A 21,589-nucleotide genomic window follows, 5' to 3' on the forward strand; every position below is an offset into this window, starting at 1 on the left:
TATCCTACATAGTATGTTAGCAATACACTCAACCTAGTTCTTTCAGTTGCAAAGAGAACAATCCTAAAGTTTCAAGACTTAAAATCATGTCCAAAAGGTATGATTACTAGAATTAAATGTTCTTTCTCTCTTAAAAACAAGATAAAACCAAAAAATCTCACAATGTATTCATTTACTAAACAATGATTCTTTCTATGGCTGGGTGTGGTGGCTCACGCCTGTAATCCCAGCACTTTGGGAGGCTGAGGTGGGCGCATCACGAGGTCAAGAGTTTGAGACCAGCCTGGCTAACATGGTGAAACCCCATTTCTACTAAAAATACAAAAAATTAGCTGGGCATGGTGGTGCATGCCTGTAATCCCAGCTACTCGGGAGGCTGAGGCAGGAGAATCGCTTGAACTCAGGAGGTGGAGGTTGCAGTGAGCCTAGATCACGCCATTGCACTCCAGCTTGGGCAACAAGGGTGAAACTCTATCTCAAACAAACAAAACAAAACAAAAACACAATGATTCTTTCTACTTGAAAATGTATTCACACTATGAAACCTGGGTGAAGGCTAAAAGGATATAGCAGTGTTTCTGAAAGGGTAGCCTACGGATCTCCTTCATGAGAATCACCGGGGAGCTGGGTCAAAATGTGTATTCAAAGGGCATCTGGAAATAAGACCTAGGAATATGAATTATAATAGGTTCTTTTGATTATTTCATTTAAAAAAATTCTTGGGGGGTTATTTTTTAAAACTTATTTTTGAGAGAGAAATTTATATACATTGACTGTGTACAATATGTTTTGAAGTATATATACATTGTAGAATGACTGAATATACCAATTAGCATACACATTACCTCACAATTACCATTTTTGTGGTAAGAAAACTTTACATCCATTCTTTTAACATTGTTCAAGAATATATTAACTATAGTCACCATGTTATACAATAGTGCTTTTGAACTTACTCATCTCTTGATGATTTAAAAAATGCATATCAGGCCGGGCGTGGTGGCTCAAGCCTGTAATCCCAGCACTTTGGGAGGCCGAGACGGGCGGATCACGAGGTCAGGAGATCGAGACCATCCTGGCTAACACAGTGAAACCCCGTCTCTACTAAAAATACAAAAACTAGCTGGGCGAGGTGGCGGGCGCCTGTAGTCCCAGCTACTCGGGAGGCTGAGGCAGGAGAATGGCGTAAACCCGGGAGGCGGAGCTTGCAGTGAGCTGAGATCTGGCCACTGCACTCCAGTCCGGGTGACAGAGCGAGACTCCGCCTCAAAAAAAAAAAAAAAAAAAAAATGCATATCAGAAATAAAAGCCTCAACTAAAAGTCTATAAAATATATTTGACTCTAATAGCTATATTATTTGAGAAAGAATTGTATATCTTCCTTCTCTTAACGAAATTTCAACGTAAACATTTCCATGAAGATTTTTTGTATTACTTTCAAGTGAAACTGCGAACAGTGCAGATGGATAAACATGTCACTTTTTTTTTTTTTTTTTTTTTTTGAGACGGAGTCTCGCTCTGTCGTCCAGGCTGGAGTGCAGTGGCCGGATCTCAGCTCACTGCAAGCTCCGCCTCCCGGGTTTACGCCATTCTCCTGCCTCAGCTTCCCGAGTAGCTGGGACTACAGGCGCCCGCCACCTCGCCCGGCTAGTTGTTTTTTTTTTGTATTTTTTTTAGTAGAGACGGGGTTTCACCGTGTTAGCCAGGATGGTCTCGATCTCCTGACCTTGTGATCCACCCGTCTCGGCCTCCCAAAGTGCTGGGATTACAGGCTTGAGCCACCGTGCCCGGCCAACATGTCACTTTTTAAAAAGACTTTCACTACCCTAGGCATCATGCATTTTCAAACTCGTAAAGTTTTTATTACACTCCTCAGATTTTCATTGTAATATTGAATATGTAATTTAACAATTAGTTTTAAAATCACGAATGGTAGTGATCTACTTTTAGAAATTAGCTTTGCTTACTTACAGATGCAAATTTATGTCCAAAACTTATCCATTCTTTTTGCACCAATATTTCAAACCCTTCAATGCTCCTGTAGAAGCTATCCAACATCAGCATGGCCAAGGATGTCAGCTGAGCAGTCCTGTCCCATCCGTCACTGCAATGCACAAGCACCGAACTCTTCCCTGAAGAAACTTTGTCTGCTACTTGAATGGCTCCTGTCAAAACGAGCTGACAAAGAAAAATATGTGAGTCAGTAGGGAGCTATAAGATACTGCTTAAATTTGATAGTTTTTAAACTTAGAAAAAGCCATGCTTTAAAATATTAATGTCCAGAACAAAGATTTATCAAAATGAAACACTAAGAGCTGCAGGATCTGTTGATTATCCTCTACAGACACTGCATTTGAATGTGCGTAGGTATTAAAAAACAAACCCAAACAAACCAAAAGCCAAACTGCATCCCAAACTTATTTTCATGGATGCGACTGTGATAGTGTGCTAGGGCTGTCATAAAGTACCACAAACTATGAGGCTTAAACAACAAAAATATATTGTTTCACAGTTCTGGAGGTTAGAAGTTTGAGACCAAGGTGCTGGCAGTGCCACGCTAATCACTAAAGATCTTTTCCAGGTCACTCTTCTAGCTTCTGGTTGTTCCTTGGCTTGTGGCAGCATAACTTCAATCTTCACATGGCAGTCTCACTGTGTGTGTGTCTGTGTCCAGATTTCTTTTTATAAGGACACTAGTCATAACAAAGTAAGGGCCCACACTACTCCAGTAGAGTTTCATTTCAACTAAACATGTCTGCAAAGACCTCATTTTCAAATAGGGTCACACTCTGAGGTACGAGGGGTCAGGACTTCAACATATAAATTTTTGAGGGACAAAAATTCAACCCATAACAGTGATCAGATTTAAAAAATCACTGACCCAACAGGTCGCGTCTAGACTGTAAAAGTCTGATACAGTGAAATCCACCTTTTGACCTTTAAATTGGCAATATATCAACTCTTATTTGGCTCATACACAGTAGGGTACTTAAAGCATTCTAGTAAAAATTTGAGACTTAGAAGTATCAATAAATTTATGTATATAATGAGTTATTGCTATGATGTCATTTTTTGATGATTCATGCATTTACAGAAATATACTTTATAAACCATGGAATATACCCATCCTGAGTGTGAGTGCAATAAGATTTAGCAAATTTATACAGTTGTGCAATTATCACCATAATGTAGTTGTAGAACACCGACATGACCCAAAAAGTTTACCTATGCCCTCTAAGGTCAGTCCTTCTCCCACCTGGAGCCCCAGGCAACCATTGATTTGCTTCCTGTCTCTACAGTTTGCCTTTACTAGAAATTTTACATAAATAGAATAATGCAATAGGTGGCCTTTTGTGACTGGCTTCTTTCACTTAGCATCGTGTTTTCAAGGTTGATAATGTGTTGTAGCATGAATCAGTACTTCATTCCTTCTCATGGTCACATACCCTTCCATTGTATGTAGATAGACCACATGTTATTTATCCATTCATCAACTGACAGACATTTGGTTGTTTCTAGCATTTGGTTACTATGAATAGTGCTGGAGTGAACTTTTGCATACACATTTTTTGAAGGGACACAGTGTTTTTATTTCTCTTGGGTAAAATATCTTGGAGTGAAATGGTTGGATCATATGGTGAATGTATGTTTAATTCTTTAAAGAAACTGCCAAACTATTTTCAAAAGTGGTTGTACTATTTCACATTCCCACAAACAATGTATGAGAGTTCCATCTTTTCACATGTGTATCAACAATTTGTATATATTATGTTATTTTGGGTTGGTTTTTAAAAGACTTCTTCCATGGAGCTTCCAAAATTCTAGCAGCTATGCAACAGACATATATTACCAGTCATTTTACCCAATTCAAGGAAATGGAAATGGAAATTCGTTTATTTTAACTAATTCACGGAGAAGGTAGACCAAGTGAAAGATCTGATGTATGAAGGTTGAAAAATTACCTACTGGATACAATACTCACTACTCGGGTGATAGGTAAACTAGAAGCCCAAACCTCACTATGCAATATATCCATATGACAAACCTGTACATTTACCCCCGAATCTATAAAAATAAAGAAATGTAACTTCATTCGTTTTACATATACAATGTAACTAAAGATAAGTGGATAAAGTAATGCCAAGAAGGTAAGGTTAAGGGACCTGAGGATGCCCGGCACATCAATTAGCGGTACAAAATCCATTACTCCTAAAATAACTAGAGCAGTTTATTTCTTCAAGCATTTTAAGTATTCTCCTTGAAATCCTGTTTACAATTTTCATTTGAAGTACTTCTGAAGAAACGGCTGTTGAGAAGCAATGGTAATATACTAGATCACTTGAGTCCAATTTAATGAAGTTGGGGTTCTAATGCATTTTTACAGAGGGCAACTCTCACTCGAGATACTTCCCTCACTTATAATAAAAAAAGGATTCAATCTCAGCCAATTATTTTGAAAAATTAGTTGTGTTCCAATTAAGTATTAATTCCCACAATCACTTCTGACAGAAACAGCTATAATTATCTAATAAAACTAAACCAGAGTTTTAAAAACACATGACCAAAAACTTAAATAAACTGATGGACTTGTGACTGATGAAAGAAATGACAGCCATCAAGCAGTATACAATCACAGTAGTTAAGAGCACTGGCTCTATGGCTGAAGACCTGGGCCTGAAACCTCATTCCACTTTTGATATCTCGTGCTTTGGGCCAATTGAGTAACCATGGTTTCTTTCTCTCTACTGTGAAGAAATGAGCAATATCCCCACTAGCTTGTCTTGGACTAAACGATGCTCCCCATAAAGTGCTGACATTGAGCATAGGCTCAATGATGGCTAGCTGCCATCCAAGAAGGCCAAAATAATATGATACTTTAAAAGAAGAAGGACTATAGGGGAAGAGCACTGTATTGAAAAGGACAAAGAGAAAATACAAGCTCCAGACACTACAGAGTCCTCCTTCCACCCTGCTGGGGCTGTCAGTGAACTGGAATGATGATTTGAGAGGCATGCTAAGGATGGTGATTTCCTCATTGCAAAAGGCTTGCCTTGGTTTCATACACTGAGTGGTGACACCATTTCACCAGATTACAGGTGAGTGATGGCCACTCCACCTGTCAGCAGACCTAGGGCTATAAAATAGTATAGGAGGCTGAATAATGGTCATCAAAGATGTCCAGGTCCTAATCCCTGGAACCTGTGTATACTACCTCACATGGTAATAGGGACATTGTGGATGTGATCAAGTTAGTGATTTTGAGATGACAGGTAATTCCGGATTATCCAGGCGGGCCCTAAATTACATCACACAAATCCTGATATGAGAGAGGCAGAGGGAGATTTCATACAGACAGAAGAGGGGAAGGCAATGTGACCACAGAGGCAGAGGATGGAATGATGTGCTCACAAGAAGCTGGAAGAGGCAGGGAATGGATTTTCCCCTTGTTCCATCCAGTATTCTAGGTCCAACTCAAGGCTATCCGCAACTCTGCTCCACTGTTTGAATTGCTATGATGTGACTGATGCCTGAGAAGCCCCGAGTCAGATATCATTACAGGTTTCCACCTGGACTCCAGTCTCCTGGTACCTCCTTTGGCTTCCGTACAGAACAATGACAGTTTCTTTCATTTCTTTCGTATCCCCTTTGCTATAGACAAAACTATAAAACCTTAGAGAGGCCTCTTAAAACATTTCCCACATTGCTTAAGTGCTAGCGTCCATGCTTCATCTTTCGCAGATGGTCTTACCTCCTAACTTCCTCAGACATCTGAGCCATTGAACAAGACCTACTTTCACCCATCTCTCTTCCTTCTATCTAGCTCAGAGTAGCAGCTGAGCCACCTTGCCAATAACTCCTGTACCTGTGCTCTCTCTTTTTTAAAAAAATCTTTTCCTCTTATTTACAAAAGTAATATATTCCCTGGGAAAAAATGGAGAAAACATAGGCCTATTACTCAGAAATAATAATTATTCACATATTGGTGGATACTTTTCTAAACTCTGTATATGTGTGTGTTTAAAACTTTTCTTGTACATTTAGGTTGTTTCCAATGCTTATCCACTTTTTGTTTTTTTAAAGAGATGGGGACTTCTTCTGTCACCCAGGCTGGAATGCAGTGGTACAATCATATTAATAGGTCACTGCAGCCTGAAAATTCCTGGGCTCAAACAATCTTCCTGCCTCTGCCTCCTGAGTAGTTGGGACTACAGTTGTGCACCACCACAATTATTTTTTGTTTGTTTGTTTGTGTGAGTTTTGTAAGAAGCAGGGTCACACTATGTTGCCCAGGCTGGTCTCAAACTCCTGGGCTCAAGCGATCCTCCCGCTTTGACCTCCCAAAGCACTGGGACTACAGGCATGAGCCACCATGCTGGCTCTGTTTTTCCACTATCATAAGCATTCTAGTATATTCATATTTTCAGATCTGTGTGATTATTTCCCTTAAAAAAATTCCTGAAGTAAATCTTTTCTCTTTGTCTACAAAATAGGCTAAAGCTTCCCATGACTTGAAAAGCCCTTCTCATAGTCATATGATCCTCAACACTTCCCCCTTCCTTAACTCCCTCTCTTTTTAAAAGAACAGTCGATATTCATTACCTCTATTTTCTCACTCACGCCCACCACATCACTAGACAACCCCAAGGTCATAAAGGACCTCATTAATAAACCTCCTTCAAGTACCACTGACCCTTTCTTCTTAAGACCCTTTCTTTACCTTCCAATATCCTCCTTTGATGTCCATTTCTCTCATATGCCTCCTTCACTGAGCTCCACTTCTTACCTTCTGCCCTGAATACAAACAGGCCCAAAGCTCCACTCAAAGTCCTTTGATCTTTTCCCCACACATCCTCTCTCAGAAACTACATTAAAGGGCTTTGCTTGCATTTGTTGCCCAATAGCTGACTGCCCAACCGATATCTCAGTGTTAAGTCTCTATTTTGGGTTCTACTTTGCAGAAAGCCTGCCTGTTAGACACCAGCAGGTGGATGACCCACCACTACCCCAAATGCAAGGTGTTTCTCTTGACCAAGGTCCCAATCAAATCTTATTTTGATTTTGCCTGATTTTCATTTTTTAATGAATTTGTCATCCTCACTAATGAATTGTAAAAAAAAAAAAAAAACTAATTGTGACAACTAAATATGTGATACCTGGATGGGAGGGATCCTTGAACAGAAAAAGGACATTAGGCGAAAGCTGAGGAAATCCAAATAAAGTATGAACTGCATTAATAATGAGTTAATAATGTATAAATATTGGTTCATTAGTTGTGACAAATGTACCGTACAATGTGACATGCCATAGTTGTGAGCAGTGTAAGATGTCAATACAGAGAAAAACTGGGTTGGGTACATGCAAACTTTCTATAGTACTTTTACAATTTTTCTGTAAATTGAAAACTATTGTAAAATAAACAGTTTTATTTTGTTTTTTATGTTAGACCTTGTGAATGGGAAAATGGTGTAAGACTTTAAGGAGGTTCACATATGACTGAAGAGATGATAGGTATGTGTAAAAAGAGACAAAATGTATAGCAAAGTCAGTGGAAGGAACATTCCCTTTGAGATTCGGTGGGATTTGATCTGGTCCTTGAAGAAAATGGAAGGATGGGGGAATCCATTCTAGAGAAAGAGGACAACCTAGACAAAGGCCTAGAAACAGGCGTAAGTGAGACGGAATTAGGAAGAGGAAGGATTTCCGTAGTTGCAGGTTAATCTACAAACCTGCAGAAGCCAGATGAACGGGTGTGACTATCAGGTTAGGCTGTTGGTAGCCCCCAGAGGTTTTGGAATAGCAGGATATTTTAGGAAAATGTTCTGTCAGCTGCTTATAGGATAGGAGAGGGAAGGAAGAGAAAACAGAACCATTTTAAGAGTGCAAAGATAGGGGTAGTAATGGCCTAGTTTGAATAATGCCAGAGTGAGGGTAAGGGGACTATGAGAGTGACATAAATGTTTCCAAGGAAGGGCCTGTGGTACTTTATGATTAGCTAGGTGCAGGAGCTAAAGAAATGTAGGATGATACCAAGAGGTGAGCCTGGCTAGCTGAGAAAAGCATGCCACCATTTGCAGATGAAGGCTAAGTTGGAAAACAAAATTTGACTAGAGAATGTATCTTAATAATTCACCTATACATTAAAGCTGACTTTTTGTTTGTTTACAGAACTAAAGGGTTTCTAAAAGTGTTAGTTCCCTCAGATCGCTTCAAGTACTTTTTAAAAAGTGGAGGATTATTGATGCCTTTATCAGGATTGAAAATAATAAAACACAAAATCAATTCTTTAAAATAAGTCATGTGAGATTAGTTTCAAAAAAAAAAAGAAAAAAAAAAAAACTGACCACCTCTATCTAGGTCCAAAGACGTTATACCCAGTAATGGTTAGATAATAAATTGGCTATTCGTAAATAAACCTGCATGAAAGACTGAACGACTTAATACTGAAAGATGGAAAGAGATGTCTTTGCACACCCTAAATATATTCTGGAGTGATGATGTGAAATCTTTAATTTAGGTAAGCAAATTATAAAGCAACATAAAACTGTCAAATGTGGTCCTATACTACAAAGTTTCTCTCTCGATGTCCATTGTTTTTAAGGAATTTAAAAATATCTCCATTCCACCAAACAATTACATTCTTGTTTATATATGCAAATATTTTAACAAAATATACTTGCCTTGATATGTTCTAACCAATGAGTAGACTCCAAACTGGACAACCAATGAGATTCTTCTACATTAGGATAAACAATGTCCTTCACTTTTTTTAAAGATTCCCGCATAACATGAATATTATGAATGTCTAAGAAGAAAAGTTCGGCGTTATGATATGCATCATCACTTTCATATCCTCCTCCTGTTGCCTAAGAAACAACATGAAATACAAACAATCAGTTGAGTTTTCTATTTCATTAGAAACTTAACACAAATATTTCTAAAGTTATTTGTCCTCCAAATAACCCCAAATCCTCCAATTTAAATGAATAATTGATGTGACTTGACTTCCTAGCCAACAGTAAGTCTCAAAAACATTAGTCATACTTTGAGCTGAAAAAAAGACAGAAGGCTGGCAATTTCCTGGGGAATCTGTATTCCTAAGGAAAAATATCATCCTCAAAATGCTCTATAATTAATAGCTCTTCTTCCGGATCTGGAAAGGCAAAAGCAGGTTGTGAAAGGTCCTCGTTCTCCATTAGTTTTGTATCTCTAATAGTACTCTTCAGGGGGAATGGGGGAGGCAGCCAGACTGAGGCAGCAGCAGGCACCTCTGGCTCTGTAACAGCACTCACGTAGGACGTGATGCATTAGAGGAAAACAACAGGCCTTGGAGTCAGACCCAGGCTGATAGCTCAGCTTCAGCTTCTCCTTGCCATGTGATCTGAGACAAGGCACTTAACATTTCTGAGCCTCAACATCCTCTCCTGTAAAATAGGGGATAATATTACCTAGGTCTCATACTATTAAAGGAACCACACTCTATTATAATAGCTAATGCCAGCCACTATTTAATGAACTCCTATGACATCCCAGGTACTGTGACTCTTGCTTTACATAATTTTATCTCTTCAGCAGTGCTGCAAGATAGGTATTACTATCCCCATTTTGCCAATGAGAAAACAGAAACCCAGAGATGCTAGTTAACTATCCCCTAAGTCACATAGGTAGTAAGTGGCATTTAAATCTATGTCTGGCTTCAAAGCTCACACTTTTTCTACTAAACGATGACTATTTCTCTGCTATGCAAACACCAACGACAGAGCGCTGCACATAGTGAGCTCTGAAAGAATAAAAGATTTCAAGAGGAGACAAGATGGCTATCGCCTACTGCAGCACCTACAAGTATTAACTTGCCAGAGCAGGCTTTGGTTCATCTTCACAGCATGGTGAAGAGTGCCCATTTTCCACACTGACAAAGAGATGCTATGGTTTCATTCAGGAATCTGGCTGCATTCTGCTTAAATGTTTTGAAATGGCATAGAACACGTGGCCTTTGGCCCTTTAAGAAAAAGTTCAACAGTTCTGAGACTTGCAAAGAAAGCAATATTGTACTAACTCCAGAATGCCTGTAGGAACAGAACAGGGAAACATCTGCCTGGGGCTGAAGAGGAAAGGAGAAGTCACCAGACAAATGTGCCATAGCTACAATATGCCTATTTTCTCTTTATTAATAACAATGGAAGGAATATAAGCTTGTAGCCATGGATAGAAGGGCCAAAGAAACTTAGGTTTAGTTTTGTTTTGTTTTTCCCTGGAGTTAGTCACAGAGAAAGGTTTTCTGCAGAAGTAAGGCTACCATCCATTTAGGTTTCAAACCTAGAGACCTATGTTAAAAGCCAGAAATCTTGGTCTCCAAAGACTCTAGGCAAGAAAATATACCTAGGCAGAAATATTTCTTTAGAGTTTGCTCTGAATAGTATCACTAGTAAGTAGACAGTAAACATTCACAGTGTTGTTTTAAAAAAGTTATTAACTAATAAATAAGCAATTTATTATTTAAGTGGGCCACTTTCTCCTCTTCCTGCTTCTCTACACATGGGGTTTTTAAATAGTTGTGGTGATTTTCAAAGAGATTCTTGAAACTGGAGTTCTCTTCATAAATAACCGAAAATAAGTGAAAAAATAAAAGGAAAAATATACTTTATTACTCATCGCTAATGTTTCTGGTAAAAGCAGACATTAGCACAGTTCCACATTAATTCATCACGATGTACTGCCACAAAAATAGAAGCGGCTTGCTGCTAGATCTCACCGATCCTTGGATTTTGTTTAATTTAAAATGACGTGCTGTTGCTTGTTGCATCTGGGGATGTAAATTTCTAAATATCCGTAAGGGAGGAACAATTAGGTCCAAGGAGAACAGAAGGTCAGAAAGGGCAACAATCAATTAGTCAAGCACACACTGAGTTCCTGAAAGTTCAAATTCTACATCTCTGGTTACTTTTGAAGTATTCCTTCTGGTTTTCCTTTCTTCAACAAAAAAGAACAATGTAGATTACCTAGAACGATGATGTAAAGGTCTACGGGCCTGTTGCTATGGATACAGACGACTAGTGGAGAGACACAGCAGAGGGAGGAGGACACAAGTGAGCTTTTTAAAAGAATGACAGAGATCTGTAAAGCTTAGGCTTTTTCCCTGATATTTTCCTACCCTTGACTCCTAAGAGGACTAGAAATTGAGGCTTGTTTCCTGAGTGTTAAAAAGGCCTTCAGGAATTCTCTTTCTAGAATGAGCTTTAGAGTTAATTAGTGTATCCATTTCATGCATTTTAATATTCTAAAATATTCTTTGTAAATACTTCATTGTAGTGCTATATCATATCTATTTCAGGCTAAATATGTACATGAAAATATTGCATTAGATACATATGTATTCACTCTGAATTATATATGAAAGATAATAGTAACAGAGATATATAAAATTAAGGACAATCCAAGAAGACATTTAGATTTGGATTTTATTTCCTGAGTGTTTCACTTACGATTCCTAATTTACTTGTCAATTTAGCTTACTGATTGCTTCACATATAATTTCAAAATCATCTCTGGACCAAACAAAACCATAGTAACAAACAGCTGGTTCAAAAGCATGCATGGAGATGCGGAGGTGGCCCAGGATTAAACATGCAGGACAGAAGATCTGTGCGCAAATAATGAAGAGTTGAGCTGTGCATGCATGCAGTCTGATACATCCTAGTGCAGACAGACATCACAGATTCTATTGGGAAGCTGCTGCACCCATCTGAGCTGCTCAAGAACTTGTTTTGCTTTCTGGTTCTTATGTTCTGAATAATTGAAGATGCCAGACAAATAACCTCAAGATAAGCAATGTATTAAATATGATGAAATTTAAGCCTACAGCAGATGAGAAACAATAAATCTGAAAGCTGGAATAGGAGTGAGCAATTTAGGGCAGGCCCCTTGTGAGCATTTCAAAGTGACAGCAATGATGGGAGGAGAAGGAAAAGAAAAACAACAAAAAGGAGAAATAGAACATAAAATGCACACCAACCTGGGGCCATTTAGCATAGGAGCAAACAGCCATACACCTTGCAGCAGCTTCTGAAGGCAACACTGTGCAGTCACTGATGTTCATGATGACCCTAATCAATTTTAAGTGCATTCAGCATATTCTGTTTACAGCAAAAAGTCAATTGAGACAGACTTCTTTGAAAATGGTCAACTTTGTGTATATGTTTGTGCTCGGAAAACTCACATACGTGGATTTACTCATTTCTTGAATTATCTTATGTAAATGAGAATACACATATGTGAGTATATACGGGTATGGGGGAGGGAGTCTTTGGGTAAGCATACAAATTTAGTATTTTAATAATTACAGCTTCCCATAGCTCCTTACAGATGCCTCAATAGTGTACACAATGAGTGATCATCCACAGCTGAAAGGGCTTTAAAGAGAATCTAACTTTTTCCTGCCAAGGTCCTGGCCAAAACCCAACTTCATAGTCTAGACATGCCTATTTACCTAAAGTTTATTTGCATTTGATTTTGATGTATTCAATTTTGTTTAAGTTTTGTGATTACAACTACTTCATATCTAAGAGAACTGGTTTTCTTAACTATTAATTTAAACCATGTGTTTCTATACCATGGCAAAAACATTCACAGAAAACACTGCATTCCATATGTAAGCTAAGTGTCCAGCACATCACTAAGTCCACTCACCTTGTTGGCCACTGCATTTACGCTGGGTCTTGCATCATAGATGGTGAGTTTGGAAATCTGTTTATTAGTCTCCCTGATAACATCGAGATATTTCTCATCATCTTTATTTCGTTTCCCACTCATACCGACAAGAGGCTGACTGCAACGCACAATGACCGTCTTATTTTCTGGATGAATCCATGACAGCACCTATGGTTAGGTCAGAAAGTTTAAGCTCTCAAGAAAGCCAATCTCCAAGCAAACAATTAAAACTGCAAAACAGTAAAGCACTGATAGTTATCAAGAAGTGAATCTGATTGTGCTAAAATAGAATACTTGTTCACTTGCAATCTCACTGTGTGCGTGTGCCCAGAGACATGCATTTAATAATATAACTCAGAAACAAGTACAACTACCAGTCTTTTCTTAATTAGCACCACATCCAATAGAAATTAATTGTTTACCTAAAAATAGTAATATCACTTAAAGGAAATTGAAAGCTTGATCCCATTTTAATTATGTAGCTTGCACTGGATTTGTTATCATATAGAAGCAGCTTTGGCAAAAAGTGAGAGGTAAAGGAAATGGTCTGTGGTACAATATGTTTCTCATAATACCAACTCATGTCTACAGATCATTTTCCCGACAGTCTCAATTCTAGAATCTAACACAGGAAGGAAGAAAACCCAAGGGGAGCAAAACGAATCTCAGGACAGCCCAAAGAGCGAAGGTCTGCTTGTCTCCACAGTGCAATGTGGACATCCACTGCCTAGGAGAGCTCATCAAACCCTGATTCAGAACCTGCCTTCTCTAATTTTATACACAAGTCTAGTACATTTGCTCCCTGGTTTCCAAGCTCATAACATGTGAAAAGTAATACACATAAAAGGTAGCTAATAATGTAATATACCAAAAATGACAGAATTGTACACTTGAGATGGGAAATTGTTTGGTATGCGAAGTAGATCTCAATAAAGCTGTTAAAAATGGGGAGCTGGAGAACTGCAGCACAGTGAGTGACAATGTAGACTTTGGGGTCTAGTGCCATCTCTGCCACGGCTCTAACCTCAGGCATTTCACTCGCAGCTTCTCTGGCTTTCCTTTCCTCTTCATAAAATGGGGAGAATAATATAATCTCATAGGGTTGCTGGGTGGCCTGAAGAAGAATGCCTAGAAAGTCTGCAATAAACACTGGCTCGTGTTAGCTTATAGAGGCAGGCCCAGCAGCCAGGAAAGTCAGTTAACAAAAACTACAAAATGCAGACACAAAGAACTAAAGAAGCATAACCACGTGGGCTTACTCAACATAACACCACATTCCCTGATGTCTCTGAAGTTACCTACCTCACGATGGCAAATGACAAACATTGACGTTTATAAAAATGACTGTTTATCATGGCAACAGGTTATGGAGAAAAGATTATACGATAATATTTATTCATTCTCAGAACAAACATGGTCCTTGCACCATAACAGAGATCCATTAAAAACACCATTGTAACCCCTGCCTAAGAGTCTAAAGGCTCAGAACTGGGAGCCTTGGAGAAGGTACTAGTGGGACCTAAACCTCCACCTTCCAATCTATAATGCACAGCACATATGAGATCTGCCTTCCCTTCCCTCTATGGCCCTGGTATCAAGAGAGACAAGAGACATGAGATCACTTTAAAGAGTTATTTGCTACACATTTAAAAGATTTGTTATTTGAGAAAGACCCTCATCAAGTTGTAAATTTCAGTCAGACGTAGGCAATGGCTTCCCTCCTCCACCCCTCTTCTCTTTGTGGTGCCATGTTAGGAAATGCTATTCCTCTGAGTTGTTTCACCTCTTAATTTCTTTGCAGGAGGGGGATTCTTACTACTTTTTGAAAAGGATGCTTATTTCAGAGCTAAATAGGTACAAATAATGTTCATTTCACAGCTTCAACTACCATGAGTGCCTTTACAGTATATGGCACTGTATTATTCTTATTAAAATTAATATCTAGAAGCCATAATTAAGGAAGTACACAAATATCTAACCACTGAAAGATGTTTATTACAGCATTATTTATAATAGCAAAAGATTAAGCAGAAGCTGAATGTCTCACAATGGAAAACTGATTAAATAAATCTTGGTACACCTACACACCGGCATATGAGCGGATCATATTTAGCAACATGGGAAGCTGTTTACAAGATACTGCTAGATAGAAAAAGACACAAATTATAGAATAATTTCTATAGACAGAGACACAAATTATAGAATAATTTCATTTTTTTCAAATATATATATATTTAGAAGGAACATATATATATGTTTAGAAGGAAGTCTGAAAGGATATATACCAACAATGTTAACACTGGTTCTCACTAGGTGGCAGACTCCTTTTTGCTTATCAGTATTTTTTATAATGCTTAAAATGAACGTGCATTACTTGTACACTAAAGACTCATAAAATTAAGACAAATCTGTTTGAGAATAAGAGAATACATTAATGGAAACATTTAAAGCACATTGATTATTTCTCTACCCAGCGATATTTTATTATAGTTTGTATCTTTTTTTTTTTTTTTTTTTTTTTGAGACGGAGTCTCGCTCTGTCGCCCGGGCTGGAGTGCAGTGGCCGGATCTCAGCTCACTGCAAGCTCCGCCTCCCGGTTTACACCATTCTCCTGCCTCAGCCTCCCGAGTAGCTGGGACTACAGGCGCCCGCCACCTCGCCCGGCTAGTTTTTGTACTTTTTAGTAGAGACGGGGTTTCACCGTGTTAGCCAGGATGGTCTCGATCTCCTGACCTCGTGATCTGCCCGCCTCGGCCTCCCAAAGTGCTGGGATTACAGGCTTGAGCCACCGCGCCCGGCGTTGTATCTTATTAAATGCGAAATAAGATCTCTTTCCCATCACTTCCTTTTGTATATTTACAGGAGCTTTTATAAAAAGAACCGACTATCAGATATTAATGATTTCACATTAAAGGCACATATGTTTTCTGAGTGTAAGCAAAGCTCTGAGACTTAGCCAACAGCCGGGTGGTTAAAAAGTATACTGAAAAGAACATACTACCATGCTTAATAATACCTAATAGTAGATCTATAAATATGTAGAGGTGATGGGGAACTTAGTCTTTCCTATAAAATCTATTTTAGGAAAAATAAATATAAATTGGTGGCCACAATAAAGTAAGAAGGATCAATAACATGACTAAATAAAAAGTTAAGAAATTCCATCTGCTCTACAGCGGACACTCATTCATTCAGAATAATGGGGACTACTGGATCAAGATGGTAACCAAGCATGGTGGAAAGGGCACAGTTGTTTAATTTTCTCTGTTTCAAATCCCATGGAATACACCCACATACACAAATGACACAGTAGGTGCTCAATAAATATGAACTGAATGAATACATGAACAAAACTGAGCCAGGCGACCCTAGCCCAGTTGTCCTTGTGAGCAAGGCATGTATTATTAGCCAGACAGCCAGCCAGGGTAGGGGTGTAGTCTGTGGCTATGGTACAGAAGAGCATGTCCAAACAGAGCACAGGAAGACTGAACTTGTAACCCTAGCTTCATTAGTACCATGTTCTAACAACATGAGCTAAAGAACATATTTTCAAGTACAATTTATATCGTGAAGATATGGACACTAGTAACTAGAGAAGTAAATTTTAAAGAAATCATTAATAAGGCATTTATTAATTTTAATGGGTAAAATAATAGTGCTACAGTGGAAAAACATGACAGACACTGCCTTAGCAGAATAATCACAGTTAACATCACTAATAGGAGCAAGATGGCCGAATAGGAACAGCTCCAGTCTCCAACTCCCAGCGCGAGCGACACAGAAGACCGGTGATTTCTGCATTTTCAACTGAGGTACTGGGGTCATCTCACTAGGGAGTGCCGGACAATCGGTGCTGGTCAGCTGCTGCAGCCTGACCAGCGAGAGCTGAAGCAGGGCGAGGCATCGCCTCACCTGGAAGCGCAAGGGGGAAGGAAATCCCTTTTCCTAGCCAGGGGAACTGAGACACACAACACCTGGAAAATCGGGTAACTCCCACCCCAATACTGCGCTTTAAGGAAACAGGCACACCAGGAGAATATATCCCACACCTGGCGGGAGGGTCCCACGCCCACGGAGCCTCCCTCACTGCTAACACAGCAGTCTGCGGCGATCTATCCGCAAGGCAGCAGCGAGGCTGGGGGAGGGGCGCCCGCCATTGCTGAGGCTTAAGTAGGTAAACAAAGCCGCTGGGAAGCTCGAACTGGGTGGAGCTCACAGCAGCTCAAGGAAGCCTGCCTGTCTCTGTAGACGCCATCTCTGGGGACAGCACACAGCGGAAGTCCAACAGGGGAAGCAGCGGGGGCCGGTGCAGACGCGAACCACTCTGTCTGACAGCTTTGGGGAGAGCGGTGGATCTCCCAACGCGGAGGTTGAGATCTGAGAACGGACAGACTGCCTGCTCAGGTGGGTCCCTGACCCCTGAGTAGCCTAGCTGGGAGACATCCCCCACTAGGGGCAGTCTGACACCCCACACCTCACAGGGTGGAGTCACCCCTGAGAGGAAACTTCCAAAGGAAGAATCAGACAGGTACACTCGCTGTTCAGCAATATTCTATCTTCGGCAACCTCTGCTGCTGATACCCAGGCAAACAGGGTCTGGAGTGGACCTCAAGCAATCTCCAACAGACCAACAGACAGTCCTTCTGACTGTCAGACGGAAAACTAGCAAACAGGAAGGACACCTATACCAAAACCCCATCAGTACGTCACCATCATCAAAGACCAGAGACAGATAAAACCACAAAGATGGGGAAGAAGCAGGGCAGAAAAGCTGGAAATTCAAAAAATAAGAGCGCATCTCCCCCTGCAAAGGAGCGCAGCCCATCTCCAGCAACGGATCAAAGCTGGTCAGAGAATGACTTTGACGAGATGAGAGAAGAAGGCTTCAGTCCATCAAACTTCTCAGAGCTAAAGGAGGAATTACGTACCCAGCGCAAAGAAACTAAAAATCTTGAAAAAAAAGTGGAAGAATTGACAGCTAGACTAATTAATGCAGAGAAGATCATAAACGAAATGACAGAGATGAAAACCATGACACGAGAAATACGTGACAAATGCACAAGCTTCAGTAACCGACTCGATCAACTGGAAGAAAGAGTATCAGCGATTGAGGATCAAATGAATGAAATGAAGCGAGATGAGAAACCAAAAGAAAAAAGAAGAAAAAGAAATGAACAAAGCCTGCAAGAAGTATGGATTATGTAAAAAGACCAAATCTACGTCTGATTGGGGTGCCTGAAAGTGAGGGGGAAAATGGAACCAAGTTGGAAAACACTCTTCAGGATATCATCCAGGAGAACTTCCCCAACCTAGTAGGGCAGGCCAACATTCAAATTCAGGAAATACAGAGAATGCCACAAAGATACTCCTCCAGAAGAGCAACTCCAAGACACATAATTGCCAGATTCACCAAAGTTGAAATGAAGGAAAAAATCTTAAGGGCAGCCAGAGAGAAAGGTCGAGTTACCCACAAAGGGAAGCCCATCAGACTAACAGCAGATCTCTCGGCAGAAACTCTACAAGCCAGAAGAGAGTGGGGGCCAATATTCAACATTCTTAAAGAAAAGAATTTTCAACCCAGAATTTCATATCCAGCCAAACTAAGTTTCATCAGTGAAGGAGAAATAAAATCCTTTACAGATAAGCAAATGCTTAGAGATTTTGTCACCACCAGGCCTGCCTTACAAGAGACCCTGAAGGAAGCCCTAAACATGGAAAGGAACAACCGGTACCAGCCATTGCAAAAACATGCCAAAATGTAAAGACCATCGAGGCTAGGAAGAAACTGCATCAACTAACGAGCAAAATAACCAGTTAATATCATAATGACAGGATCAAGTTCACACATAACAATATTAACCTTAAATGTAAATGGACTAAATGCTCCAATGAAAAGACACAGACTGACAAACTGGATAAAGAGTCAAGACCCATCAGTCTGCTGTATTCAGGAGACCCATCTCACATGCAGAGACATACATAGGCTCAAAATAAAGGGATGGAGGAAGATCTACCAAGCAAATGGAGAACAAAAAAAAGCAGGGGTTGCAATCCTAGTCTCTGATAAAACAGACTTTAAACCATCAAAGATCAAAAGAGACAAAGAAGGCCATTACATAATGGTAAAGGGATCAATTCAACAGGAAGAGCTAACTCTCCTAAATATATGCACCCAATACAGGAGCACCCAGATTCATAAAGCAAGTCCTTAGAGACTTACAAAGAGACTTAGACTCCCATACAATAATAATGGGAGACTTCAACACTCCACTGTCAACATTAGACAGATCAACGAGACAGAAAGTTAACAAGGATATCCAGGAATTGAACTCATCTCTGCACCAAGCGGACCTAATAGACATCTATAGAACTCTCCACCCCAAATCAACAGAATATACATTCTTCTCAGCACCACATCGCACTTATTCCAAAATTGACCACATAATTGGAAGTAAAGCACTCCTCAGCAAATGTACAAGAACAGAAATTATAACAAACTGTCTCTCTGACCACAGTGCAATCAAACTAGAACTCAGGACTAAGAAACTCAATCAAAACGCTCAACTACATGGAAACTGAACAACCTGCTCCTGAATGACTACTGGGTACATAACGAAATGAAAGCAGAAATCAAGATGTCTTTGAAACCAATGAGAACAAAGATACAACATACCAGAATCTCTGGGACACATTTAAAGCAGTGTGTAGAGGGAAATTTATAGCACTAAATGCCCACAAGAGAAAGCAGGAGAGATCTAAAATTGACACTCTAACATCACAGTTAAAAGAACTAGAGAGGCAAGAGCAAACACATTCAAAAGCTAGCAGAAGGCAAGAAGTAACTAAGATCAGAGCAGAACTGAAGGAGATAGAGACACAAAAAACCCTCCAAAAAATCAATGAATCCAGGAGTTGGTTTTTTGAAAAGATCAACAAAATTGACAGACCGCTAGCGAGACTAATAAAGAAGAAAAGAGAGAGGAATCAAATAGATGCAATAAAAAGTGATAAAGGGGATATCACCACCGACCCCACAGAAATACAACCAACCATCAGAGAATACTATAAACGCCTCTACACAAATCAACTAGAAAATCTAGAAGAAATGGATAATTTCCTGGACACTTACACTCTTCCAAGACTAAACCAGGAAGAAGTTGAATCCCTGAATAGACCAATAGCAGGCTCTGAAATTGAGGCAATAATTAATAGCCTACCAACCAAAAAAAGTCCAGGACCAGATGGATTCACAGCTGAATTCTACCAGAGGTACAAGGAAGCGCTGGTACCATTCCTTTTGAAATTATTCCAATCAATAGAAAAAGAGGAGCTATTTCAGACGTAGAGAAAAGGATAATCCATATATAATATCTGATTTTTTTTTTTTTTTTTTTTTTTTTTTTTTGAGATGGAGTCTCGCTCTGTCGCCCAGGCTGGAGTGCAGTGGCGGACCTCAGCTCACTGAAAGCTCCGCCTCCCAGGTTTACGCCATTCTCCTGCCTCAGCCTCCGAGTAGCTGGGACTACAGGTGCCCGCCACCTCGCCCGGCTAGTTTTTGTATTTTTAGTAGAGACGGGGTTTCACCGTGTTAGCCAGGATGGTCTCGATCTCCTGACCTCGTGATCTGCCCGTCTCGGCCTCCCAAAGTGCTGGGATTACAGGCTTGAGCCACCGCGCCCGGCCTACAGTGTGTTCTTTCCAGCATGATTTATCTGACATTTATCAAGAGCCTATCATATAGTATCACGTATTGTGCCACAAAGACGAAAGTCATAAGGAGCCTGTCCTTCCTTGCTTCCTTCCACACAGCACTTGGTTCCTATTACGTGCAGCCCCTCTCTCGTAGAGAGGTCTTTACTTGCGTTCATTCTCGATCCTTAGTTGCAAGCTCCTAGAAGGCAGGTGACGGCAGACTTCTTCTCCAATCTGGTATGGTGCTTTGCACTCAGAAAGCACTGGTAAGTATTTTTAGGGATAGAATTCCAAAAGGAACGTTCTCTAAGTTATACGACTACCATTCTTATGGACTAAAAGGTGCTCTTCGAGAGAAATATTAATTGCAGTACTCACGGAATTCGATTTCGGGACCTGAAAGTTGCAACTCTCCGGAGGTCATCATCTGAGGCACGATACGGAACCACCAAAAGAGCAGGGTAAGTGTCACAGAGCTCATAGCACTTATTAATAAAAGTGATTCTCCAATGGTGATTGGGCAAGCCCTGTGAGGAAGAAAAGGAAATTCAAGTCAGTATTGCTTGACGTCATCTCTGGATTTGGCCTTGGGCCTCTTTTCTTCCTTCTAGCAATATGTGCACATGCCTCTTTGACCACAGGGTGATGGCGGTCTACCTATTTATAATAAGGTGCCAAATCAATAATCCAGACAACGTAAGAACACAAGACAAAACATTGGTGGTTTTTACAGTTCTAAACTATACTTTGTAAATACAGATTCTCTGGAATTCAAAGGAACTCATCTTCCTTTATTTTGTGTCCACATATTCTTTACTACCTGTACCACACAGATAAACCCAAGTTCATCCCCCGCCCATGCACCCCTCCCATCCCCTAAAAAATTACCCTGCTTCATCTTAATCTGGGTCTAACTGAGGGTAGAAAAGAGATCAGGCAACTTCCTCTCCCTGCTCAAAACAGAGTGAATGCTTCAGTCTGCTCCACAGTGGAAAGAGGCTGAGCTCATGAAGAAAATCACAGAGGGGAAGTAAAGGAAAACCCCTCTGGGGAGGCTCATTTCGCCACCTCCGATGAGTTTTTTTCAATCAAGTTGTTCGGAATCGAAGATCGCCCTATAGGTTGTGTTAGAAATATAGTCATTTGCATTTTAAGCAGACTGTTAATGTGACAGGGAGACACAGAAGACAC

General features: G+C 40.0%; 1 protein-coding gene across 1 annotated transcript in view; it reads right to left on the reverse strand.

Moving 5' to 3' along the window:
- The window catches only part of MTM1 (myotubularin 1), a 115,231-nt gene that overhangs the window by 13,752 nt on the left and 79,890 nt on the right, over positions 1 to 21,589 (reverse strand). The window contains 4 exon segments of the mRNA XM_033202074.1: positions 1,972 to 2,178; positions 8,679 to 8,864; positions 12,685 to 12,873; positions 20,773 to 20,925. Of these exon segments, the coding sequence (XP_033057965.1) occupies positions 1,972 to 2,178; positions 8,679 to 8,864; positions 12,685 to 12,873; positions 20,773 to 20,925 (735 nt within the window).

The sequence above is a fragment of the Trachypithecus francoisi genome, unplaced genomic scaffold (genome assembly GCF_009764315.1).
Source record: "Trachypithecus francoisi isolate TF-2019V2 unplaced genomic scaffold, Tfra_2.0 Lachesis_group6, whole genome shotgun sequence".
NCBI classification, from domain to species: domain Eukaryota; kingdom Metazoa; phylum Chordata; class Mammalia; order Primates; family Cercopithecidae; genus Trachypithecus; species Trachypithecus francoisi.